General features: G+C 40.6%; 2 protein-coding genes across 6 annotated transcripts in view; both read left to right on the plus strand.

The window, feature by feature from the left end:
* Positions 1 to 797: 797 nt before the first annotated feature.
* The window catches only part of znf618 (zinc finger protein 618), a 39022-nt gene continuing 12048 nt past the window's right edge, over positions 798 to 27771 (plus strand). For 2 of the 5 annotated variants that reach the window (XM_041959789.1, XM_041959791.1), the window contains exons 1-8: positions 10631 to 11258; positions 12395 to 12472; positions 12758 to 12802; positions 18944 to 19033; positions 20135 to 20215; positions 21121 to 21210; positions 21376 to 21465; positions 22788 to 22865. In XM_041959789.1, the coding sequence (XP_041815723.1) occupies positions 10844 to 11258; positions 12395 to 12472; positions 12758 to 12802; positions 18944 to 19033; positions 20135 to 20215; positions 21121 to 21210; positions 21376 to 21465; positions 22788 to 22865 (967 nt within the window). In that variant the 5' untranslated portion in view covers positions 10631 to 10843. Of the gene's footprint in view, positions 1137 to 10630; positions 11259 to 12394; positions 12473 to 12520; positions 12591 to 12757; positions 12803 to 18943; positions 19034 to 20134; positions 20216 to 21120; positions 21211 to 21375; positions 21466 to 22787; positions 22866 to 27771 lie in introns of those variants that run through there. The other 3 variants (XM_041959792.1, XM_041959790.1, XM_041959793.1) reach the window with 3 other exon arrangements.
* Positions 24091 to 25622, plus strand: LOC121622798. Its single transcript, XM_041959794.1, has 2 exons — positions 24091 to 24577; positions 25362 to 25622. Exons 1-2 carry the CDS (start codon positions 24117 to 24119, stop codon positions 25543 to 25545), a joined length of 645 nt encoding a protein of 214 aa, XP_041815728.1. The 5' UTR covers positions 24091 to 24116; the 3' UTR covers positions 25546 to 25622.

Raw genomic sequence — 27771 nt, forward strand, 5'->3', positions numbered from 1 at the left:
CATAATATATTATTTTATTATTATCGTTCTGATTATGGTATGTTCATATTATTGTTGAATCAATTCATCCCACGTTTACAGTCTATACCTGCACAATAAATATATAGTTATATTACTAAAAATAGTTGTTTGACAGGTCAAAGGTGCTTCTTTTAGCATCTTGCCACAAAAAAACTTTTGCTAGAAACAAAAACTAAACTATTTCGAATGAAAAAAACGATTGCTAATTCTCAGAGTAAGGTTTTGAAATCAAAATTTGTTGGCCAATCAAAACCTTTCTCTTGACAAGTCACCTTAAAACACAGTGTGTGCGGAGACTGATGCAGTAAACGGCACTAACATCGCTGCATTTAGTGAACTTGTCCCTCTTTGTGGCAAAACTTTGCTGAAAGATTTGAACAGCTGGTATTCAACACAGGGTTGCTACGTTCCTTTCCATTAAAATGAGCAACAATGAAAACATTTGGAAAGCAACTGTGAAACACAAGACCCTTATCTGACCAAGAGTCTGTAATAGTTTTACACAGAAATTATCCATCAGTTAAATAAGCTTAAACATTAACCCAATCATAAAGTGTTATCTGAATAAAATAACTTCATGTCTGAATAGAGCAGAGCTAAAGTAAGAGCCTGTTATTTTGTTCCCACTTCACATGAGAATTTTTTTCCCCCCTCTGCGTAATTTCCAGTCTGTTTTTTCCCCGTGTAACTTTATAGTCGGCCAACCCTTTTCCCCGTCTTCTTCCCAGACTTTTTTCCTTTTTCTTTCTTTTTTTTCATGTAGGCTAATATACAGGCCGGCGCTGCAATTTCGGAATCTGCCCTTGTATATGGCGGACGAAATTTCCATGAGGAACCGCAACGCAAATCCCCCGTGCAGGGCAGAAAACGGCGAGCTTGCACGGACTGAGTAAAACCTCGGCAAATTCACGACTCATTACGCCATTACTCTTTCTAAAATGTAACGCGGCGCGTCGCGGTTGGGAAGAAAGGCTGTGGCGAAAATTTGTAACATTTGGAATTTCTCATAAGTAATTCACAATTTCTGAGGAAGCAGTTGTGCAGTCGCCTCTGGCCGCAGAGGGAAGCTTTCTGGAGCGCGAGCCTGTTTCGCATGAGCTGCATCGTTCTTGGAGGTATGTCACACCGCTGTGTTTGCTTTTTTCTGATTCACAAATCCTAAAATTTAGAAATTTGGCTGGCGGATGTTAAGTTTCTGTCCTGTCTACTCATGAAACGAACGAGAGCTGGCAGTGTTCGTGCGCTACTGGCTGCCACTAAAACCAGGTGCAGGCTTTGAAGCCAGCCGAAATAGACCTAATCTGTTGATGTTTTTTTTTTTTTTTTTTGGGATGAATTTTCGTAATGAAGTTTCCGTGTAACTGTTAGTGCTGACTAGTCGTCTGTGCACCTTGTTCATATATACACCACCTAGGTGAAAACACTGTGTGCGCCGATAGAGCAAGGGGACCAGGCGATAGTGGCAACATGAAGGACGACGAGGGGAGGAACAATCTGAAACACAAAAACCTCCTGCAGCCATGTTTTGTGAATTTTCCAGCAAATTTGAGCAGAGCTCCGGAGTTGCCTTTCCCCCGAAACTCCCACGCCGTGAACGGTACTTTTGGTCGCATTTGACGGCTTGGTGCTCGCCGCAGGCAGCCGAGGACGGCCACCGAGGTGTGGACACACCAAAATACATTTGGGATTTTTTATTTTTAGGAAGATAGAGGATTTTAAATCTGGGCGTCATTGGCGCCACCTGTAGGCGGTCATTTTGAGAAATTAGAAAAAAAATTATAATGAGACTAGTTTTGGAGACTTGTTTTCTTATTAAACGAATGTTAGTCGCCGCGAATGGGGCCGGATGTCCTCGCGCTCTTGAAATTAATAGACGGGTAATCTGCAAACGATGGCCACTAATGAAAATGAAAAGTATCTTGTGCTTTTCATGCTAATTAATGCAAAATGACCTTTTAAAAACGGCGTTCAAAGCCCTGTGCAAGTTAATTAAGCAGCTCTGTTCCCTGCTTTGGTTTTATTCATGGTGGATATTCTGGACTTGAAGGTGAAAGCATTTATTAAAGGCAGTTTGTCATTTGAGATTCTTTGAATGTGCCTGGGAGGTGAAGGAAGAAAAACCAAAATCTGCTAAACCCACCCTGAATATTTCCAGCCTAACATGCACAGTAACTGTAATCTTCCTGCTTGTTTATGCATGAATGTGTATTTGTGTTTTTGCTGGGCGCAAGCAGATATAATTTCCTGCTTGATAAACATGGAACAATTTGAACTTTTATTTCCAGAGATTGGAAATGTGTGAGCAGAAAATAGCTGTCCAAAGTGAGCTGAACAGCACTGGAAGAAGAAAGACCATGTCAGCATAATCTGAGGGCAGGAAAAACAATCACAACCAGTGCCTGTACTGTTTATATTAATCCTGCAGACGCCAAACAGTTTCCCATCTTGCGTGGCTTGCTTTTATTTTAATGTAAGGGAAACTGCGGAGGCCATTTTGCTGTGGGTAATTTTAATGCTGACCTTCAAATCTGTGTGAATTCAAAGAGCTGGTGGAAATTGTATGGTTGGTATGCAAAATCTGGGTGTAAATTCTGACCTTTTGCTTGGAAAAAAAAATCTAATCAAAATGCAGGAGTTTCAGTTAAAGTGCAGAAGTGAGCAGAGGCAACCAGTGTCATGAGTTTAATAGGGCTGGATCAGTCGGTGAGTGATGGGAATGTTTATGTGCAGAATACCTGAAGGACTAAGTAATAAGTTATAAAGCTCTCAGGAGTAATGCTGCAGTGTTGAAATGAAAAACACCTTAAACCCTGATGTGGTTAATGGGAAGTGTATTCTGGGAGTGTTCTAACTTTAAGTAAGGTTAGAGGAATGCTGCTCTGTCTGTGCTTTAATGAACAAAAGCTTTGTTTCACTGTGGTTATTTGGAACGAATAGTTTGGACAGAGAGGTGAAACTCCTCTCCCTCGGGCACTGATAAGCACAAGATTGTGAGAGATCATATCACTGCCCGTGGCTTACAGTTTGAAACATAGATGCTGCTCTTGTTGCCATTAACTTATTGGCAGGGCTGAAAAAATCCTATTTGACAGGTTTTGTGATTGCGATATGACTCTAGATTTGTGTGGGAATTGTTGATTTAGCATTTAATTTTCACTTAAAGGAATATTAAATTGATGAAGATGTGATCTTTGCTTGGTTCTGTACTAAACAAGCGTGTTCCCTTACGTCTGGAGAACATTATTTGTAGGCCAGGGCGTCTCTGTAGCGCCACAATGCTTCATTTATAATGGTATGTTGTGACACATTTTACCTTTATCAAAAAATTGCAGCCCTGAGATCTGGATGTGGCACTTGGCCATGTTGAGATCTTGATAATATTTCGATTAATTGTTCAGCCCTCGTCAGTACAGAGGTTTTGTTTTCCATTTAAAGGGTAAGTGATCTTGCACAACCAGTTTCTGGCTTTGATGTCACGCCAGTTCTTTTTTGTTCAATGCACAATTACACATTCATGATTTGTGCTTAGATGTGTCTGAACAAACACGCATCCTTTTTAAACACAGGGAGCATCTTATGTCCTCTCTTTCCTTTATAGCATGTTGAAAATGTCTGAAAATGGCTTCACTTAAATTAGTCTCCAGGGAATGGCTTTTCAGGGTTGGGGCTGCTGCATTAAAAAAAAAATTCTGTGCATTCTGCACATATTTTTCCTGCCTCTTCCTTTTTAAAAATGAACCTTATTGGTTTCATGAATTATGCATGAGGACCTTCAATTGCTGCAGCAATGAAAATTAGGCCTGTTTACGTGCAGTGGTTATGTACACAGAAGCTCTTTTTTTCCTTGACCATTTTCTGAAGGTAGACGAGAGCCTGAGTAGCTTTTCTGAAAATACAAATTTTCAGCAAAGCAAATCTCATTTCTTTGAGTGAAAAGGGGAGGGGTGAAACTCCCGCGGGTTTAATGAATCCATAAATCACAATAGTGCCAGGTTTGCTGCGCCTGCGTCAGTGTGCAGTGCAATTTTGATTTTCATCAAAAATTTAATCTGCCAGCCTACAAGGGTTTAGCAGCAGACCGGATGCCGCACTGAATTTCTAATTTTAGGGGCCTGATCTTTCAGGATTTATTTTTGTATAATTCAAGTCTGCTTTTCAATATCTCTTGTTATTAAATTTTAATTCGTGGCATTAACATATAGATTGAAAAGGTTTTTATGGGGGTTTTGAGTGTATGCTGATGGAATTTTACTAGACGACACAGTTTCTTTTTCCAGAGCATCCTGTGTGTGTCTGTGTGTGTGTGTGTGTGTGTGTGTCTGTGTGTGTGTGTGTGTGTGTCTGTGTGTGTGTGTCTGTGTGTGTGTGTAGGGGGGGTTATCCATTTCTCTGCATTATTGCTTTTTGAAATCATTGGTCATACACCATCTTGGAAGACATTTATTACAGAGGACAGGAAAATGTGCATTTGATTAAAGAAACAGGGAAAGCAAAGCATTTAGTGTGAAACAGGTTTTGGTCAACCCCTGCTCCTCATCCCTGACTCTGCTCTGGATTTTACAAACATGCAGTGAAAGCAGTGATTGAAGTGACCCCCCCCCTCCATCCCCCATTTTAGCTGATTCCTATTTTTAATCCCTCCAGAGTGGAAACATTTTCATGAGCCTTAAACAAATTTGTATTTTATATTTGGAATCACACTCCAGTCCACTTAACATGCAGAGCACAGTGATTTTTCTGGGCAATGCAAGGTACAAGACAAAGTAAGAAAGTCTAGAGAAGCATGAGATTATGATTTTTTTGCTTTGACCAAGCAGTGATTGATTTACTTCATTATTGTGCAGAGGCGGATACAGCACTGCCCAAATATAGGCCAATTATTTTAAGTACCTCAACTAAGCTCTGAATTCTGCACAGAGGTATGTCCTAGAGATGTTTTTCTTGTATGCTTAACCTCCTTATTCTGTAACCCTAGATTCCTTTAGTACAGTGATATAATCTATTGTTGTTAATATGCATGCATTGACATTTTAAACCACAGCTAGGCTAAATCACAAAGGGTTTGATAAATAGACATAAATCACAATGCCTCCTCCCACTTCTTAAATTCCTGGGACACTGTACTATCTTTAGATCCTTAATATGCAAATAGCACTTGATAATTGAATTTAGTGATATTTCCTGGTCTCGAGGTAATATTGATCTCCATTGACCTTTCGTTTTAGTTGGTTTAGGTTGTGCTTTATTTGTAAGGAACAAAAGAATCAAGCAAATGTACATCTGGTTTAGATTTCCATTCTGCATGGTGCTGTAGGTTGCAGTATATCAGAAGGCTCAGACTATGAAAGAACAGAAGGCCAGATGGCTAATTTTGCATTTTGACTTTAATTAGAAGAAAACAGACCGCAACAGGCATTTCATGTATTCAGGGAACGCATTCAGAATGTTGCACAGGAAATATTACATGGGTGACTAAGGGATTTCATTTGATTACACATGATAAAAGTCAGTTCATTTTTGTTTAAGAAGGCGATGAGATGCATTGCTTTGTTTCTCCCACAGTAGAGGCACACTGATCAATCAGGGTCAATATCAGCCGATATCCATTACAAATTACAATTACTCTACTGGCGGTCTTAAAAGCTGCTGATCCAAAAACCAAAAAAAAAAAAAAAAAAATCATAAATTAGGTGAAGCATAGAATTGTCACTCCAGCATTGATTTCCCTGCTCGATCCGTCATGGCCGCTCGATCTGCTTCTCACGCAGGCATCTTACGGTCTTCTCTAACCACCCACAGGCTTGAGGTGGCCTTGTTGTCCACTGAGGGAGCGAGTCTATGTGGGACTCCAGTCCACCAGCCCTCTCCTGGCAGCTGCACAATAAGCTGGTAGCGCTCTGTGAACACTGGGGACGTTTGTTAGCATGTTATGAGTAAACGGCGCTCGCAGAGTTTCCTGTTCTTTCACTAAACAAAAGCAGACATTTCAAATATTAGGAAGAGACAGTTGCTGAATGCATTGAACAATAATGGGAGAAGTACTGAAATCCCATGCTTAAGTGAAAGTAAAATATTTTACCAGCATAATATGACCTGCAAAATAGAAGTATTGAAAGTAAAAACAGTAAAATGTCCCCTATGACTGATATTAGTTAATGTGACATTATTAGATTGTTAATACTGATGCAACAATGTGTAAGCAGCACTTTACTGTTGCAGCTGGTTGAGGTGGAAGCTAGTTTATCAACTTTATACAATGAAATAGTGTTATGCAGTAGTGATGGTTGTTTTGGTTAATTTAGCTTTTGATGATCGACAGCACAACAACGAGAAGTACCAGATGATGGGTTAGGGCTAACCCTAAACCCTGTAGTTGTGATGTAGCCAGCGCTGGGTGGCTAGCTTGACTTCAGCTCATCCAAGTGTTTTTTGTTTAGTTACAGAAGCTCTCGATAATGTAATGTTCTCTTGCTCGAGGTACCGAACTAGCTCTTTGAATCCCTCATTCTCTAACGCACCGATTGGCCTCAATCGTACAGATTGATATGCTGCACCACCAACTGGGCGATGGCCTCAGATCAGCATGCATCACACTGTTTGTGTATATGCAAATTTACCCGTGGGCCGATTCACATAACCGGTCAAAGATGTTCTCTGTGCTTAACCGATTAATGCTTAACCATCGACGTCCCTCGTCAGAAGATAAATCGTGAGATGATTAATGAGAGAGGAAAGAAGAAAAAACAAAGTTCTGCTACACAAAATCTACTGGATGAAACCACCTGTTTCACACCCTCCCTCCAGCCTTCGGGTCACACCTCCACAGTTATTTACAGCTCGAGAAGCCAAATGTCAAATATGAAATGGCAAATGCAGAATCGACAAGGAAAAAGATAAAATTTAAAATGTCAAATGGAAAATTGGAAAAGATGCAATTTAAATTGCAAATGCCAAACAGTAAAGTACAAATGCAAAAAAAAACATTATTTCCATTTAAGCTTTTCCATTTCCCATTTTGAGTTTCGTATTTGATGTTTCCTTGTTATCTCCATTACCATTATGTTCAATTTCCCTTTACAACTTAAGTTTTCAGTTTGAGCATTTCTATTTAAGCTTTTGCATTTTAAATGTAACTTTTGTCATTTTCAGATAATCATAACAAAATGAATATACACAACTAAAGTACAAGTACTTCAAAATTCCTATATTGAATTCTTGAATATTACCACTGATGAAATCAATCAGTTTTTAAAAGCGAGTAATACTACAGAGGCATATATTAGTATGTTTCAGTAGTGGTTATGGTGGCGCTTAGCAGTCACTTTCACATGGTTTCTTGTGTTGGAGAAAACAAAAACAAAGCAAGTTAAAGATTAGGAACCAATCACCGATCAGTATCGAATTAGCTGATCTTAATGATGTTAAACTGGTGATTAGTACCGGCCTTAAAAAAAGCCTCCAACATGACCTTTGCTCAACCTCTTTGAAGAACAAATGTTTTCAGTCCCACAGCATGACATGATCCTTGCACCCCCTTTATTGTTAATAATTCATGAAGAAATGGTAAATGCATCAAAGATAAGAGTCACTGTGTTTGTGCTGTCTTCATTTGTTTTGGCTGGAATTTAAGCTGACAGAAGCCCTTTACTCGATCATTCATAAAAGAACAATGATGACACATGGCTTTTTGTATGCGTGGGGGATTAGACTTGTCACGGTAGAAAATTTTCATACCAGTGGAAGTTCTGCCAGAACACCGCCAAATACTGGTGTTGTCGACTTTGAAATTGCTTCCCTTAGGCTACGGTTTAAAAAAGGCTGAGGCAGAGACGCCTGGCTTTACTGTATTTTTCATGACACACTGTTAAATTTGCACAGAAACACACTTTTCACAGCAAGAGGGAGATTATAAAAACATTGCCAGTTCTTTTAAATTGCTGTAAAACAGTACAATCCAGATACTGTAGTTAGGCTTTTCAGTCCAGACTCTGTAGGTCCAGTAAGAAGGGAACACAGGCCGGAGAGGAGCTGGCTCAAGGCTGAACCTAAACTACTGCCACACTGGAGCAGCTTATTTTGGCCAAAAAATGAATTCCCGTAGTTTCTCTGCAATTACATCATTTCTTTTTCCGTGAGTCAGAACATGTTACAATCAAATCCCTTTCATTCCCAGGTGCTATTTATTTTTGTGGACATCATTTTTGTTTGCACAGTGGCGTAAATGGTGCGGCGAGGCTGTTTGAATTAATCTAATTTTTTACAGAAAGTAACATAACAGTATGGACATGTGGAATTACACTGATGTAGCATTGTGGACCGTATACCACCAGTTGTTCAGTTTCTAGAGATATTTTTAGAGACGAATATTGGTAAAGGTTAGTTTTTATTGCAGGTATGTTCCTGCCTGAGCTCCACAGCTCCAAATATGAAAACGGGTGTTCCCTGAGCAGCAGCATTTGAGGTGTCCTCGAGCAAGGCACTGAAAGGAGAATGCCAACCATTACAAGAATTCACTTGTACCCAAGGCAGTTCAGTCCTGAGGCTAGAAAACTGGGGGCTGACCATGTAGTTTATGATGTCACTGGGATGTAAAATTTGGCACTGCTGCGTAGACCGCTGACTCTGGTGACCTAAAATATTTCTGTCCAAGTTCTTGCATTCAAATGAGGTTTAAAACGTGGCTCGTAATTCTCTTGACTGTAGCAATCCTAAAGTGAACTCTTCATTTTAGTGTGATAGCTGCACTCATGTGTCCAACATGTCCTCATGCCCGAACAACTGAATACGTCCGTCGCCAGTGACTCTCGAAATGCGGCAAGCCGGCACTTCAGTCGTACGTTGAAGATATATTAATCAAATATTTGGCATGTTTGCTAGAGAAATTACTTCAAAACGGTTGCTTTTTCTTTCAATCCACGATTCCATTTAACAACTAATCGTGGCATTAAAACAAAGCTGTAAAGTAGCCAGCATATCTTTATCATGCTGTCTGTCTAAAAAGGAATTAAGAAAGACTTATCAATATAATGTAGTCCACCACCTTAAATATGACCTCAGTGTTAAACGTATAATTGAATTTCCATTTTTCCTAAAATAAACACTGAATATTATACACTTGGTAAAGCTAGAACTTATGGCACAGCTGTTGTATTCAGTGTGCGTGAGATTGTGCAGGTGTGCCTAATAAAGTGGCCACTGAGTGTGTGTGTTGGGGGGGCTTTTGTGCTTTTTATCTTCTACTGTTGGCTACATTCAGGTGAGTTTTTTTTAAAGTTTGATCACCAAAGCCTATAAGCATCAGCATCTCTTCACTTAACTACTTCCATTGTGTGGATCTAATCTGCTAACAACAGTGCTTAAAGGGCTTCTCAAAGACTCCACTGAACAAAGCCTTTGACACAAAGGCTTTACATGCAGACACATGCATTACACATGCGTAAGTTTAGAAAGATCTGTGGCTTGTAGTATTGAGCCTCTTGTCAAAGCTATATTAACCTGGCTTATGAGTCAGCTGGTATCATTGAGCAGCTGTCCGGTTCATTTCTGTTTCTCTTTTCAACAACCTTATTTATTTTATTCAGTGGTATTAAAATGCACAACACGGTCTCATTGATCACCTGCGAACATAAAACACAGCTTGTAGGCTGATTTCTGCTCACACTTGCAGTCCATGGACGGTGTGGGTGAAATTACACAGGTGCACGCAGTTGCTGTACACCTTATGCCACTGGTGAAACCAGACACTGTGAAATGGAAATGCCTTAACGTGGGAAATACACAAAAAAGAAATGCTTTAAAAGCACTTGGCATTAAAATGGGCAATGAAAAAAGCTGAAAAGGAAAGGCTGTTTAATGAAACTAAAATGGAAAAAATTACCATAATGGAAAACCTAGACTAGAATCCTGGTCACGGTGAGCCTATAGCGCCACCGGGGGGTCAAATTCCTCTATCCAACAGTTTTGTTCATTAGAAGACTTGAGAATTGACTGAATTCTAATGAAATGTGCCGTTGAGTTTTATGGCACACATAATCTACAGTTGTGCATTAAATCTACCTTAAACTTTGAAAATTCATGTTCGAGCTTGTTGCAGAAGGTATTTGGAAATCAAGAAAACAGAACTTGCACAACCTTCGGGCCCGTGAAGTGCAGCACATACTGCGGGTCGGAGCCGACAGTACTTTCTATTTATCTAAAGATGAAGGTAAGCAATTTGAAGTGAAAGCCTTCAATGCTGTGTCACAACATTATCCAATTCAAGGGCCTGTTTGCTGAGGCTTCTGGTCGTGTGTCATATCCAAAGAAAGGTGTATTTGGGCTATGAAAAGGCTTCTTGTTGCTGTATTGGTGAGCTATTATTAGAAGACCAATTTTCCCTCTTTCCATAATATCAGTCATCCTGGCATAACTCTGTTTTGCTTGGTTGCATTTTGAGCACATTCTCTTGACGAGGCCTTTTATAGCCCTGTGCTGAAGTGGCAAGTTGTGTAATTTGGATATTTCTGAAATTAGAGCATTTGGGTGTCACAAAGCTGTGGAATGTATGCCATCAAAGGTCACTCACGAGCAGCTGAGCCACTCTGTTTGTCGTGGCAAACAAGAAATTTTTGTCTGTTTTCCTTTCTGTTTTTATATTTACACCGTCACAGATGTATTACTGGTGGTGGATCTTGTGCATCTCTTGTGTACTTAGAAAAAAGAGGGGTGGAATGTCTGGATTGGGTTTTACTAGACTTTCAGTCAGACGCAGGCTTGCTCTTGGGTACCTAGGTGGGTATAAATCAAAGCTGATGCTATGTGTTGGACAAGAAGTTGTGGCTGAATGAGGACTATGTTCGTATATGACAGTGAAGTAAAGTCTTTGTCTGTCCCTCTGTTGTTTATTCCCCTGGTACAGAAGCACAGGCTCAGAGGAGGTGGAGTCATGAGTGCACAAGAGGTACCCAATCCTGGGAAGGAGCAGGCGGACGGTGGGAGTGCAGCCACAGATGGCCCCTCACCAACCTCAGCCCCCAAATCCAAGAGTACTAGCCCACCACCTGTCACAATAAAGAAAGAGCCTGGGACCTCGGAGACGAGTAACGGGAAAGTGGGTGATGCCAACCCTGCTGAGATCTGTGTTGTCATTGGGGGAAATGATGGAGGGGCAAGTGGAGGTGGATCCCGTAGAGCTCAGACCGAGGGTATGTTTGCCCTTGGTACTCCTCCTCCAACGAAGAGCACAGACTCATGCATAGGTGTGTGAATATACATGAAATACATATAATATACGATGTCGATACTGGATCTTGCTTCCTGACTGATAAAACAACATGAACAGGCTGCAAAGCATTTTTAAAAAAATCCTCACAGACGAATGTCCTGGTTACTCTGGATAATCCACACACCTCGCTGTTAGCAGTATTTATTGGAACTGCTTTTTACAGAAGAAATGGCCCCTATGAGAAGCATCTTGTCGCTGTTGAATTTTTTAAATGTAATTTTCCAATCCTGTGAGCACTGTTGATATTCCATTTACTTCCATTTTATGCAGGGTTTAATATTTGGGCAACAGCTGAAATCTTGAAGTCAGATATCTCAAGCCTGGGTAAATAATAAATAAATAAATAATAAGACTATCTGCATGGCTAGAGGTGTACCATTAGGGATAAATGAGGAAAATACGATTCTTTGTAATTTGGGTAAATCATTCGCACAAAGGCTTAAATGTATGTGCATTAAATTGCCAGTTTATTAGGTACACACCTAGCTAAAACAAATGCAGTGCAAGGTTATAATGTTTCTAATGTTTCGTGTGTCCTCATTTATATAAATGAGGTGGAAAAATATTAGATCTCTTAATGTAACGCAGCAGAATTCAACAGCAGCCTTCAACATGACCACCACTCAAAGTACATATATAGCCTAGACTGCCTTGGTTTTAGCTAGGTGTGTCCAATCAACAAGCATTTGATCACAGTAGGATTATCAAGTTGTACCTGAGGACATTCATGTCAAGGTTGTGCAATTTCAATGGAGCACAATTTAACATTTTTGACAGCTCACACTGGAGCACAGTAAAGAGGGGCTCGGAAATGGAGGCTTGGCGCCTGGCGCTCATGTTATTTGAATCAGCCAGTCAGATTTGGAATAATTCTTCCATTATAGGCACCAAAAGCTGAGAAAAGATCTCAGAAATGCAAGATGCAGAAAATATTTAATGTAACGTGAACACTGCGTGGAAAGTGACATTTACATATAACATTAACAGATGATTGTTTGGTTATACTCATAGAAGTCATTAGGAGATGAATATGCACACTAGTTGTGATCAGATATGCTATATGCAGGTACTGTCACTGTTTTTCTAACACCGATTTGAATTCTCATGCAGGTTCCTATGTATGTGGGGTTTGTGGGAAGAAGTACAAGTATTATAACTGCTTTCAGACACACGTGAGGGCACACAGAGGTAAGACACTTTTTTCATGTGCGTGTGTGGTTTTTATGAAAAAGGAAATAATAACCGACTGCTCGCTGTGTTCTCCCTCTCTTGACTCTATGGTCCTAAAATGATTCACTTCCTCTCCGTGAGTCATGCTTGTCCTTTTTTGGCCAGGAGTTGTGTTTAATTCATTAGATTTTTTTTTTTTGGCCTCTGAATTGTTTTAGTGTGAGTTGGGAACCGTGAGCAGATGTGAGCACGCATTGACACTCGCACATTTCTCTGAGGCTGACGCTTACTTTTCCCTTCTAGAATCAGAGAGCATGGTTGGAGACGGTCTACCCCCGACACCCAACAGTGAGTACGCTTTGCACAATCATCCAGCGAGCACATTCGAGTTCATCAGCATGCCGGCTCAAGCTGCTTATTTCATACTTAGCTCATTTAACAGACGTTATGTTGCTTTTACCAGCTACCTGTTTATACCTTCACAAAGCTGCTATCACTGCAGATGCTTTTGTCTCTGTGTGACCAGCCCTGATATTAAGGTTGAACTTAAACTCAGCATTTCTGGCACAGTCCTGTCATATGAGGACACAATGCTCAGATTATCACAGTGATATTTTGCTGATGCAATTAGCTTAGATAAAGTTTAACTCGGTGATCTCACCAGAACCAATTTAAGACCGTGTCCTCACAGCCAAATAAGTCACATACTGGAACCTCATTGTCTTGCAAAACCAGTTCCTCTAACTTAACTGGGGTAAAGCTTTAACTACTTCTAAAAGTATGCATTTATGGAGATGTTGCTCCTCTAATTGCTTTGTATATCAGTTGCCAGAGCCTGCATTTATCAGGCATCCTAAAATCACTCCAAGGAATCTTGGAGAAAGTTTGATTAGGACTAAAAATATATCCTACCTCAGTGTAGTACTTGAGTTATTTATAAAGCTTCCTACACACACTCTCAGCAGTCATTACATGAATGTGCACATCGCTTAAAGGCAGCACTATCAACATGGCAGCGAAAAAAGAAAGGGCACTCATCTGCAGACAGAACAACAGTCACTTTTTTTTGTAGCTGTATGAGGAATACAAACACAGTGTTACTAAAAGGTCTGTGACAGTGTTAATAAGTAGGCCAGAGAGGCTAAAAAAAAATAGATTAAATTCTTAAGAGGATGGAACATCCTGTAAAGCATCTTCGGTCGATGCCGCGTATTTAGACTTTATGCTTGATAATGACTGGCATGCCAATTTGTAAGTGTATTTTAAATACAACTTGCCTGTATGAGCAGCCCAAGTGGCCCCAAAAGAAAGTGGCAGCAAGTAAAGATAAAACAAACTGAGGCCAATTATAACCTGTTCTAGTAACAGTTAAGTTGATATAGATAAATAAATGGAGTGATTGCCTTCGGAAGAGTAACCTTGGTTCTACGTGTCAGTGATCAAAAGAAGTTTAAAGCTCAGGTTTAGGGCAGCAAAGTGAAGATATGGCATTATTATAAACTTGCCTGCAGCCTGCTGAACACCACACTTGGTCTTAATGATTGTTTACTGTCGCAGCTTTCTCCGGGTCGTTGAAATCCACCTGCACTTTGAAACCAGCAAAGGAAAGTTAAGTCAGGCCACCCAATAATAAGCCTGGAGTTCCCAGTCAGTGCGGTCTGTATGTTATCTGTCCGGTGAAGGAGTGTGGGCATTGGAAAATTTTGAAAAGCCAAAGACAACACAGGCTGCACTGTTGTGGAGGAGTTCTTTGAGTTGAAGAGGGTATTTTGGGAGCCCAGCTAGAACAAACTTTCTCTAGTTCCGACTAAGTGGGCACCAAGACCAAAAACAGCCCTGCAGGCGTCGGTGGGGGTGTGTTGCCTCAGGTACCGGTGAGACAATAAGATGCGGTCTAGGAAGTCTAGTTTGACTAATAGATTGTGGATCTATTTAAATCATTAGATGGCAAAACACTGCAGAGTTTCATAATGTTTATGCTATGAGACAGGATTTTGCAACTCTAGAAAGTTACCACACTGAGATTACTTTTTATTTGTAAAAAAAAAAAAATAAAAATGTTGTGATACACAGGGAATGTGTGCTTTCACGGATTTGATTGACCAGTGAAGCGCCTTGCCAGATGAGGGAGAAAGTTGAGTTAGCTCAACTTCTTTCCAGGATGATTTTTTTCTTTTTTTCTTTCTTTCTTTTCTTTTTTTTTTTGCTCGAGCCTTTCGTTAGTGACCCCGCTGCGTCGACTGCGTGGTCAAATTCACACGGTGCAATTATACGAGGGATTCTTAAATCCTGCCTCTGTATTTCTTAAACATCTCAGAATATCTCTTTTGAATCAAACTGAAAGTTAGGCTGAGACTAAAAATACCCGAGAGCACAGCGTGAGAGGTCGTAATGAAACACACACACACACACAGTCAAAATGAAAACTCAGAATGAAAATGAAAACTCATCAATGCATTTCAAAATAAAACCCTGTTCCATTGATTGCGAAATCAAATAGAAAGTGGATTTTGCGTTTTCAGCTTTGTGAAACTGGCAGACAGCGTGCAACTTTAACTTGAAATAAAAATGCAAACTGTATTTTGGCATTTGAATGTGAACTGTGTCATGGCTTTTAGTGCTCATCAAGTGAAAAGAAATGCCAGTTTGCCTTTTCTTTTGAATAATGGCAGGATATTTCCAGGCTTGCTTTCTGAAATATTTCATCATCATCCATCAAAACCAGTGGGCAGGATATAACCTTCAATTGGTTGAACGATTACTGAAACATTCAGACAGAGGGCGTTTAAGCTTGTCCAGTCTTGTGCTTTTGGCTCATTTATTTATTTATTTTTTAAAGCCACTTTAAAATAAAGGCTAGTAGTCTGATTGCAGATTGGGCTTGTCTTTTAACTGCTTTCTTTGGAAGTGTTTGTGTGTAATCGCCGGTGCACAGAAGCGTCACAGTTAAGAGACGACCTGCAAGGATCACGCTTCCATAACCAGTTATCTATGATGTTACAGTTATATCGATTTACTCCGAATGTGTCCTCACCTATGCTTGGAGCAATTATGTTGCATGAGCTTTAATTACACTGACAAATGCCAGGAACCCACACATTTGTGGAAAATAGTTTTAATCGTGTTAATTGGTTGGGAAATTATGGAATATGTATGGTATTGGAGCCTTGAGGTGTTATAAATGCAATTACAGTCAGGCACCCTAATAACTGCTTATGTAACTGTTCTTCCTTGCTGCCAATTAAGCATAAATTGCATAGACCGTTTTGCAGTGAAGTCAAGAAACCGGTTGTTTTAAATCAACTATGTTGGCTTTTCTCTGCCCCCCCTGCATCACATTTGGAGGACAGCCTTTTTTTCTCTCTCCAGAATACTGGAAAGACATTTTGACAAACGTTATCTTTTTAAAACATCGACACAGATCATGAAAGCGTTTTTTAACGCGAGTTATAAAATCAGAGCAGATTATTTTTATGCAGCTGAATGAATTAAGTCAGAATAGAGTGAAGAAAATGTGGAAGTTGTCGCTCTGCTGCTAAATGAGAAAACATTTGTCACATGGGTGTGTAAGGTGAGGGGCCCGCTGCTGGGGCAACATCAGTCAGACATGTTATTATAGAGAGAAGACTAAACCTGAACCAGTTGGACAAAAGGAGTTTAGAATTGACTTTGTTGCAGCAGTTGCTCTGTGTCATGCTGTTTATGCAACAGATTGCCTTCAGACAGGGTTTCACTGCGGTGTGCCAAGAGGCACTTCAGGTAGTCTTGTCAACAGCCACCTGGCTGCTCAAAGCTTCCCACTGCAACACCGTTAGCAAGAACAGAGCCATTAATCCGCATCCTTTGTACTTTCACTCTCAGCTATCTCCAGACCTGGAAAGAAATGGCTGCCAAAGTTAATAAACTTAAGAGAGAAGCAGTATCAGCGTCACACTCGTCAATTCAGTATTCCAGTTCAAATTCAGTCGGTGCAGTAAATGTACAGTGCAAAAACAATTTCCTGCTTAATTTTTAAGAACTCAATATTATTCTTCAAAACACTCTGAATTGAATTCAAATGTTAAATGCAGCATTAAACTAATTCACATTCACAATTTATTTTGCATACATTTTTTTAAGCTTTGTTTATGTGGAGATATTTCTTTACAAAACTAATCAAATTCTATTAACTTTTCCCCCACTTTTCCCCGGGGATCTGCCTATTTGTCTTGTTTATCTAATGTCATTTAGCCTCCCTCTGTGTTACTGTCTCAATGCAATCAAATCTTTTCCTTTGTATTTTAATCTCAATTTGTTCGTTCGTTTCTTCATTTTTGTAATGCAGTGTGGCTAAAAACAGAACTCTGCTCCTCTTTCTGTTGCACAATGAAATACTTACATTGAGCCACCTTGGGGTACAAGGTGCACTGTAAACTCTGCACCAAAGCAAGGTTTTGTTATTATTTAATTACTGGTAGGTTATTATGTACCCAGTTTGCAGTTTTGTATTCAGTCATCCCCAAAATACTGGTTGTCAGTGCCAGTGATAACCAATGACCGTCTGCCTGTGTGTCAGTCCCAAAAACTGAACAAAAGACTCTTTCTTTGCGCACAGATATGAATGCAGATATGGGTCATTAATATTTTGAGCCTGTGAAATGGTGTTCACAAATAATTTTTTCAGCCTGCAGTCGTTTATCTCCTTTTTTGTGCATGTGAAAACATTATATGAACGTATCTGATTGTGTGAATTTGTAAAAGAAAAAAAAAAAGTTTGTGGATGTGTAATTAAGTTTTGCAGCTGTAGAAATATCTTCTGCATGTGTGAAAAGGTTTTTTGCACACAGATGTACTCTGCACGTGTACAAAAACTTTCTAGCTGTGTAAATATTTTGTGGATGTGGTGTTAAAATTTTGTGCAGGGATATTTTGAAGAGTGAGGTTTCACAAAGTCTGAGAGTTGGACACACAAATGTCCTATCTGTGTATGTGACACTGAAGTATACACGCTACTAGCTATGAGTTACAAGCACAAATTTTGACCCTTTGTGCACAAAGGTTTTTTTTTTAAACAAATTCACACTTTCAGATTCAAGCATACAATTTTTTTTTCACATGCTCACAAAAGATGATATACAACTGCAGGCTGAGACAGTATTTGTGAACACCATTTCGCAAGCTTCAAATATTAATGGCCCTTATTTGCTTCCATACGCAGACAGCCTTCTTCTCTCAAGTGTTGTTCACAAATTTGTTTGAATCCGTGTTAGTGAGCACTTCTCCTTTGCCAAGATAATCCATCCACCTGGCAGGTGTGGCATATCTAGATGCTGATTAAACAGCATGAATACTGAACAGGTGTGCTTTGGGCTGGTCCAAATAAAAGGCCACTCTAAATGGTGCAGTTTCGTCACACAGCACACTGCCACAGATGCGCAAGTTTTGTTGTGCTGACTGCAGAAATATCCGCCAGAGCTGCTGCCTCTGAATTCTGCTGTCATAAGCCGTCTCTCATGTTTCTGAGAATTTGGCAGTACATCCAACCACAGACCATGTGTGACCACGCCAGACCAGGGTGTCCACATCCAGCTTTTTCACCTGCAGGATCGTCTCTGCCAGCCACCCAGACAGCTGATTCAACAGTTGGTTTGCACAACCAAAGAATTTCTGCAGAAACTTTCTGACACCGTCTTGGGGAAGCTCATCTGCATGCCCGGCGTCCTCACCGGGCTCTCAGTCTGATTGCAGGTTGGCGTCATAACCCACTGGAGTGTGCATATGCACACCATTGATGGTTTTGGAGAAACGCTCTCTCTAAACTACAGACAATGAACACAGGTGCATTTTATTGATGGGAATTTGAATACACAGAGATAAAATGATGAGATCCTGAGGCCAATTGTTGTGCCATTCAGCCACTGCCATCACCTCATGTTGCATCATCATCATGTTGATCTGTTCACAGTCCTGGAAGCTGAAAACATTCCAGTTCTTTCATGGCGTGCACACCACCAGAAATGTCACCCACTGAGCATGTTTGGGACGCTCTGGATCGATGTGAATATCCAGCAACTTTGCACAGTTATTGAAGAGTAGTGGACGAGCATTACTCAATCAACAACCTGATCAGCTCTATGTGAAGGAGATCTGTTGCACTGCATGAGGCTAATGGTGGTCACACCCAGGCACTCGCTGCAAAATGCATGTCTTTTTTTCCCCAGATGAAACAGCAAGTTTTAGAGTGGCCTTTTATTGTGACCAGCTCAAATCACACCTGTGCCATAACCACGTTGTTTAATCAGCACCTTAATATGCAACACCGGTCAGGTCGATGGACTATCTTGGTAAAGAAGGGTTCGCTGACACAGATTCAAAAAAATTCTGCTCTAAATTTGAGACATAAGCCTTTTGTGTTAATAGAAACAGTCTTAGATGATGAGAAATGTCTTGTTTTAGATTTTTGAGCAGTGTATAAACGGTACCGCTCTCTCCCCATCTGTCCATCTGCAGGTAGCTTCCGTTACTCCTGTGACATCTGTGGCAAGAAGTACAAATACTACAGCTGCTTCCAGGAGCACCGTGACCTGCATGCAGTTGATGGTAACTAGGAGTTTTTGGACAATTTGCATGACAATTATTTTTTCTTTGAAACCCCCAAGACTTGAACTGGAAAGCCATTTATAAGTGAACTTCCCATTTCACGCTGTCCTCTCACTGCAGAATCTCTAGTTCCTGCAGCAGCAACAAAACTGATGCGGCAATGAGGAGTAGATCAGGAAAACGAGGAGCCTTTTTTCTTAAAAAAGAGAAAAAAAGACTAAAAACGCTATTATTAGTCAGGCCTGTGCTCATTTTATAGTCTGACACAGGTAGTCTGTATTTCAGACAGCCTAGTTGTCACATGAGTGGAGGTAAATAAATCTTTAGATACCCCAGAGTATCACTCCACCTAAAGTCACAGGTAAGAAGTAAACAGTGAATGACTTTGACGCTTTCCACCATAAGTGCAAAAGAAACATGGATGCTGTAGTTGAAAGTGCTGTAAATTAAAAGGTGAGCTTAATTTTTCATATGATGTGTACAAAACGTTAATGGGTGCTAGTCACGTGCATCAAAGGATATGATTTTTTTGGCTTTAGCTTCAATACCCATTCTGTGATTGTGTTAAAATATACCATTAAAAGAAAGCATAACGGCTTTGTTGCGACGTGGCTGCTGGAGCTGATCGCAGCAGTTCGAGACAAGCGGAAGTGTCGCAGCATGTTTCAGAAGTGCTCCAGAAGTGGATCTCCGCTCTGCTCTGCTGCAAATTCGTGGCCAGACAATTTTTCTACAGGAGTCAGGCTGCACAGAGCAGATCAGCCTGGACAGGAAGCTGGACTCAGAAACGGCATAGAGCATCCTGTCAGACTTCAAAACACCCTGATCCTCCCACTCCCATTCCTGATCGTACCTAGCTTAACTACATAGCCTACTTATCCATTATAGAAGCACAAAAATCAAGAAAAAATCTGCAGATTCGAGCAACTCAACAAAATCGGTCATGCTTAGAACAGAGCAAAACCCTGTCGCAGATGGAAGGCGAGGCCGCCGTGCCCGGTGGAATCCAGACATACAGAGAATACAGCATGTGTGCAGGTGTAAAATAACATCTGACAAATTATAATGTAATTGTAATAATTTCCCATTTCTTCCCCTCAGATCCGTATGAACAGGTAGTGTTACCTGTTGATGGCCTTAAAGAGGAGGAGCCAGTTGAACCCTACCAGAAAATTGGACCAAGTAAGATGTTTGATATACTTTTTTCAGTTAGTTCCACAGCCATACCGTGGCCGAATCAGATTACCAAATGTAATATACAAACAGCTTAAGCAGCAAATTATAACACTGTTTCAAAGTCATTTGATTTAATTTGTTTCATGTTATATTACGATTATTTAATGGGGAACGTCAGAAATCTGAGTTGAGACATATTTTCTGACTTGGCATTAATATTCCAAATTGATTTTAAGGTGCATCCCAAAATCCTTTATCTTGTTGTTAACATGCGTATAGCTTGACAGCTTTAAGTCCACCTGTGTCCAGTTCAGTACATTGGACACAGTGTGCAATAGATCAAGTCATGGTCATGTTCCACGTTAGAAAAGTAACACTAAGCATATAAGCTAACTCCGCACTGGAAAGGTTTCAGAACATGAGTCCAAAAGTCCTCCTTCGCAGGGGAAAAAGCACTCGCCCACCTCCGCAGAGACCGTGGGCTCAACCGACGGCAGCGGGTGTCCCTTCAAACACAATGGGCAGTGTTCGCAGGTGGGAAGCCTGCATTTGTCACTGCACTAATGACTCCTACTTAGTGGGGTGATAGCGTGAACCTGCACACACTATGCAAGGAGACCACCTGTGTTTTTATGCTCCCTAATAACGAGGTATTGCTAAACGTAAACTCTCAGTTGGGAATTATGAGTCGGGAGCAGATACGATCAGATCAGAATCACCATCTCCTTCCTCTTCTCCACTCTGTTACAACCTCTTGCTTTCTGCTTCTCCCTCGTGAAATGAGAAAAAAAAAAGATTGCCCCTTTTTATTTTAATCAAACACATCTAATCCAACAAGCTGGATCTTAATTGGTGCATACAGGTTTTACCAGTGACAACAAAGACCTGATTGTGTGTTTTCTTGTCTGCAGAAACTGGGAGCTATGTTTGTGAGTTCTGTGGGAAGCAGTACAAGTATTTCAACCCATACCAGGAGCATGTTGCTCTTCACACACCGATGGGTGAGCCCGGTCATTTTCTGCTGAAAGCCTCCATGCGTAGGGTTTCCAATTCTTACAATATATGATCCCTGTTTTAGTGATTCTGTTTGCTTGTACAAATAAAACCTCTTCAATGTTCTCTTTAAATTGAGCTCCAATTAACTCTGAGAATCTGTCTCGATGTAGGCTCCTATGATTTGAAAGCAACACGGGTGCAGGAATGTGGTAGCATGGATATGAGTAAATTTGGCCACAGCCAAGCCGGTAAGATAAAAAGTAAGCATCTCTTTTTTTTATTTCAATCCTAATCAGTTGTTTTGTTGATTGATTGTATAATGCTAAGCAGAATTTGCATGCCTCAAAACCTCAACACACACACATTTTTGTTTCTGTTTCCGGACTATACTAATTGTAATATAATCATAAAAAATCCTCAAACTCAAATGTAATTGGCTGAGGGTGTCAACAAGTTGTGGTATTGTTGGAAATGAGGCAGGTCAAAATTGAGCAGAGATTGATGTAAATAGAAAAGGAAAACAACCAGGTGAACATGATCAGAAACCAAACGCCTCTTGGCTGTACTGTTAAATGATGTCTTTTTTAAAAAAATGGCAGCCAGTAGGTTGAACTATGATATTCACATGGCTGGGTCTGAGGGCAGGGACCGTCACGTTAATATCACAACCCCGCTCTGAGGGCGTGGTAGAAATTCATAAGAGCATGCCTCGCTGTGGCTGAAGTGTGTTACACTGAGCCGGTGGAAACAGGATATAAGAGACCCCTTAAGAGATTGAATGTAAGGTTCTGGGTCACCTTGCCACTGTATTTGTGGCAACCCTGCTGGAAACTATTAACCTTTGGTGAATGGTTAATTGCACAGTTAAAGCGACGATACTTTGTGTATGAATCTTTTTTTTTTTTTTTTATTGCCTCCAGCACCTAAACACATTAAGGTTCTGATTAAAAACATTACATTTTATTTAGACCTTGCAGATTCTCCAATTTCTTACCAAATGTTAGTCTCACTGAAGCTGTCGTCTTTTTTTCCCCAGATAGATTCACAAAGTCAGTGCATACTTTCAAAATAAGTCAAATCCAAAACAAAGATTTGTATTTTAGGCTGTTATTTTAACAGGTTTCATTCGGTGCATTGTCAGCTTTAGGTAATGTTACTCTGCTACATTGCTTCACCAAAACGTTCGCCCAGCTGTCATAAATCCTTGATTTTTCTCCCAACCGGTACCAAATCTTGCGGTACATGACCCCCTCGTCTTTCTGCTAAGAAGCGCTCTGCCATAAAGAACTATTTAAAGCATGGCACACACTCACATCTTAAAAGTGGGTCAAAAAGATGGAATGAAGACGAGGAATTAAACCCATATTTAAATGTAATATGAACATTTGGATCTTTTTGTCAAGGCTGTTAGCGCGATTGATTTGCATGCTGCAAACTGAAATTAAGATGAAGAAATTGCATGTCATTGACTTTGCTCCATCTTAGCTGCTGTGTGGCTTCACAGCTTGAGAATTAAGAATGTTATCCACGTTATTTAGCACGGGCATGCCACTCATTGTTTCTCCTGTGCTTTTGCTTACAGACAGTCCATTCAGGCGGAAACTGGAAAGTGCAATTCAGTCTAGTCTGGTTGACACAAACAGCTCGCAGAATTCAAGCGGTGAGAGCTGAGTCACTTATTTGATGTGGATGTGTGTGTATTTGTGTGGAAATGTATCATTTCTGCTCGAACGGTGAAAAGTATTTTCAGTCGCCTGGGCTGAAAATTGAGATGCGGGGGGGTTGAGGATGTAAAGAGGTGTGTGTGACCTACCTTGCATCAATTGTTACTATATAAAACTCGAGTCTAAGAGCTCTGTTATTATTATTCTACTCTATACTCTGATCATGACAATGGAGACCTTGTTGAGTGCCATGTCGGCTCACCTTTGGCTCTGGTAACAGCTACCGCATCATGGCATTTACCCAAAAATAGACTTAATAACAGCCCTAAAAACATATACCTCAATCAGCTGTTTTGTCTGTGCTTTGCTCAGTGGTTTAAAGTGGTTTGAGCTAAGTTGGGAAAAAGTGATTTTTTTTTTTTTCCCTGTGCATCAATCGGTAATATTTGAATCAGAATCTAATGATGGTGTGTAGTTTGCTTATTAAACCTGGTCAAACCACACCCACCTGAATAAAAATATACCTGAAACTATTTTTTTCAGAATCTTTTTTGCTTATACAGTCAGGAATTTTACTTTTTATATTAAAGATTTCAACTTTAAGACTTTTAAAAGTTTCCAGGGGCTTTAAGTCAAAGCTGGCTAATACAGACATCAGTGCTTCACTTAACTGCTAAAAGTTGATGTGTGCTCCTCTCTGTTGATGATCCATGGTTAACAGAGCCTGTTGATGCGTCCTAAAAAGGCAAAATTGATTGTCATACCCCCCCAAGTGTTTCATGATAACTGTTACGTGGTTCTTGCAACAATCCTGATTCCAAGAAATTTGGGATGCTGTGTAAAATGTCGATAAAAGCACAATGCGATGTATTTAAAGGGATAGTTCGGCATTTTACACATTAATCTGTATGGCATCAACATCTACAGTCTCGTGCTCTCACACTGACTTCGCCCCCAAAGTGTCCTCTGAGCCGAGATCTGGCCAGTTGTGGTCAGTGCGAAAGTAGTTCCGGTAGGTTTCCTGGGGCCAGAGAAGGCACACGTTTTTCCTCTCAAAACAGCACTCATTCGAATCAGTGATTTATTTGCATAACAAAAGACGTCAACCACAAAACGTCACACCTCGTAATCGTTTGGGTCTAACTTTATCCCAATTGCGATCAATGCGCGCAGGCGCCACTATACGTGACAGGTAGCTAACCCAGGTGTTTCATTCACAGTTTAGCGTTTGGAAAGCTAGTTACACCATGTCTGACTACAGCAGCGACGAAGAATATGATTTCAGCACACAACCAGAAGGATATCTGTATGAACCCGAATATACGGATGCAGAACTCTATCAGATGGAGGTAGAACGGGCAGAGAGAGAGAGAGAGATGGCGAGCAGAGATGTGGAACGTGAAATCGGGGCCGCAGCTGCGAGACCTCGAGTGACTGATACAAGGTGGTGTACGTGCAACAAGTGCGAAGTTATGCAGACCGAGGTTGAGTGCTACTGTTGCCATGAATGGGACCTCGTAATGCCTCGCATGCAGGACCTTTCCATTGACGAGGAGGCTGGCGCATCAGCAGCTGTCTGCATCGCCAATAACAACGACTTGCCTGCAATCCTGAATGCTGGTGTCCTCGAGACTTTTTTCCACATCCCGAAAATAAACTGGAAAAAGCGCCCCAAACCTGCTGGACCCGATGGCCAGTTGTCTGCAGAGTGAGTTTTTGTCTACATGCTGTTATTTTGATGCTATTGCCTTATACCCTACAGTAGGCCTACAAGTGCTCAATTGTAGCCTACACCGAGTTGTATGTATGTAAGTAGAAGTACTCTTACAAATGTTTTTACAACACCAGCAGCTTGGTATTGTAGTTGTAACAACGTGATAGTATGGGTGTTGTCAATAAAATAGTAAGATAACTTCTACTTTTTACAAAGCTGCTTGCTTCTATGGCGTTATATTGTATTAGTCTGAGCCATGCAGTAGGCTAGTGCGACCTACAGTCATCACATCCAACATTGAATGAATCTAATTATAGTTTTATACATACCATGTCATGGGTGGCACTTATGAATATAAATACATAATGTAGTGCATCCCTAAAGTAATTTATGTTCATTTCATCATCATACTTGAAGCAAAATTTACTTCTGAGCATCACTGTGTCTCAATATCAGCCTACTCATGAATGCCCTTCAATCATAAAGCAAGGCCTACCTTATGCATATTATGTCAAGAGAGCTCTAAGGGTTATGTCGCCGTGGCCCAAAGTGTACTCATAAAGGACATTTTCTCTCTGTATAAAAACACATAAGGATACCTATTTCACAGTAGCCTGAAATGCTGGTGCATAAATAAAGATACCTTCCTGACAAACTGCTGTGTTGTCAATTAAACAAAATGTGTTTATATACAACCATAATAACTATGCAGTTTACTCAATGTTGACACACTTCATATATCTAATGTGCATAAACTTATTTTCTGTTTGCATTTCAGACAGTACAGGCTGGTCGCCTATCGCATCATAATGGAATGGGCTCTGAAAGGACAGACGCTTGGTCCTGGCAACAGAAGAGTTCTTCCCTCCTGCGTGGTGGCGCTAATAAGAAGAACATATCCATCACCAAGTGGACAATATGCTGGTTTCAAAGAGTCAAATGATGCACTGCAATTGTTTTAGAATTTTAAAAATCAAAAGCTTTACTGTGAATTTCTTTTTGACGTGCAATTTCCTAAAAATACAAAACAAATGTAAAGACACAAATGTAAATAAACAATGTAAATAAACACACTTCTATGACAATATATGTATATACAGTCTCAGTCATCTTTCTCAGTGGCAGGTGTCTCATGAAAGCGTGATTTGTGTGCTGAAACCAATTCAGCCTTGTTTGGCTTTGGTGTTGGGGCAATGTTGGCTGGTATGATGACTGGAGGATGTATGTGGAAAGCTGGGTCTCCGAGCTTCACATTGGTGTCAAGCCGTCGTTGGATGACCTTCTCCACCAAATCTTTCGGGAACTCCTGTGTTGTTGGCTCATACAGTCTTCTTGCAACCCACTGATTTGACTGCCGTGAATGGAAGACATTATATCTCTCTTGTCCTAGGAAAAAGGAAATGGGGGGGGGGGGGGGACACACAAGATAGGATGGTGTATGATCATTATATATGAAACTCAATATGGTAATGTGTGTCCTGTGATGCTGTGCGAATTCTCATTTATGAGCTTACAAATAGGTATCTCTAAAATAGAAAGGCAAACTAAGATGTAATTCATTTGTATAACATTTTTTACATTTCCTGGGGAAAAAAAAACAGTTATATAGAGTTTTCAAAATGGTCTTGGTCTACTTTTTACTCAGATAAGTAATCAAGAAACATTATCTGTTAGCAGGCAATGTCTAGCAGCTAGACTACAGTCTGATTTCAGAAAGTGCCTGCTTCGAGTTCTCATGTCATTTTTTTGGACGGATTTCCAAATTACACGGGCAGGGTGCATCATTTGTCCCAATGTCAGAAATTCTTCTAGTAGCCTACCAAATTTTAAAATGTGACAATCTGAAAATAAAATCTGTGGAATTTTTAGCTCAAACATATGCTGGGTGCTGCCGTTATTTCTCCAGTCTAGAATCTGACAAGGGTAGCTTTATCTTCATTATGCTAGCCAACGCCGTCATGGACTTCTCGTACACGCATAGAAACCATGCACATTCCACGTAGTAATTAGTTTCTGACCATTGTAATAACAGTGTAGCCAACATATTATGTATGTGAAACATCATTGGTGACATGACACCGATAGATGAATATGTTTCACTCACTGAGATAGAATATATCTCAGTGCTTGCACTCGCATAGCCCGCGGTGCATCACCAGAAGACTATACACGGATGCTATAGAAAATATGTGGTACAATTTTGTTTACCTGGGGTGCAGGTACAGCAGTGCTCTTCAAAATACGTCTCTTTGTCTGTCCTTCTGGAAGTCGTCCTCGCTGAAGTGGTCACTGCACACGCGAAGCTTTCTCATCTTCGGTAGTTGGGTGAGCTCCACGTTCAAGCCCAGAGAAAAGTAGCCAAAGTCTCCTCAAAGCTACATTCGTCAAAGGGAATCGGTGGAATGTTTGAGGAGACCCACTCTCATCTTTGTTGGTACAGCCTGGATAGGCACAAGTGCGCACCATGTCTCTATCTCGTTTTTCCAAATAAAGAATAGCCGGTGGACTTCTTCTCTCTCTCCTTCTCCTAGCTCTAAAACTAGCTCGTTTGCGTTGCGTCGTCTGCACTCTGTAAACACCATCGTACACTGACGAGAGATCAGTTTGCTCACACACAACGGTTAGCACTGACAGCGCGCATTGATCGCAATTGGGATAAAGTTAGACCCAAACGATTACGAGGTGTGACGTTTTGTGGTTGACGTCTTTTGTTATGCAAATAAATCACTGATTCGAATGAGTGCTGTTTTGAGAGGAAAAACGTGTGCCTTCTCTGGCCCCAGGAAACCTACCGGAACTACTTTCGCACTGACCACAACTGGCCAGATCTCGGCTCAGAGGACACTTTGGGGGCGAAGTCAGTGTGAGAGCACGAGACTGTAGATGTTGATGCCATACAGATTAATGTGTAAAATGCCGAACTATCCCTTTAATGTTGGAACTTTTGGAAATATACACTCATTCTGAATTTGATGCTTGCAACATGTTTCAAAAATCTGGGGCAAAGGCATTTTTACCACTGTGTTACATCACCTTTTCTTTTAACAACACTCAGTACGTGTTTGGGAACTGAGGACATGAGTTGTTTGAGTTGTGAAAGTGAAATTCTTCCCGTTTTTGCCTGATGAACAACTTTAGTTGCTCAACAGATCGGGGTCTCCATTGGCTTCATGCATATGTTGCTTCAA

Source organism: Chelmon rostratus, chromosome 19 (assembly GCF_017976325.1).
Source record: "Chelmon rostratus isolate fCheRos1 chromosome 19, fCheRos1.pri, whole genome shotgun sequence".
NCBI classification, from domain to species: Eukaryota; Metazoa; Chordata; class Actinopteri; order Chaetodontiformes; family Chaetodontidae; genus Chelmon; species Chelmon rostratus.

Coding starts and splice junctions, on each gene's coding strand:
- LOC121622798 (XM_041959794.1), top strand. CDS start 24,117: ATGTCTGACTACAGCAGCGACGAAGAATATGATTTCAGCACACAACCA. Junction 24,578..25,361: donor GATGGCCAGTTGTCTGCAGA/GTGAGTTTTTGT, acceptor TTTGCATTTCAG/ACAGTACAGGCTGGTCGCCT.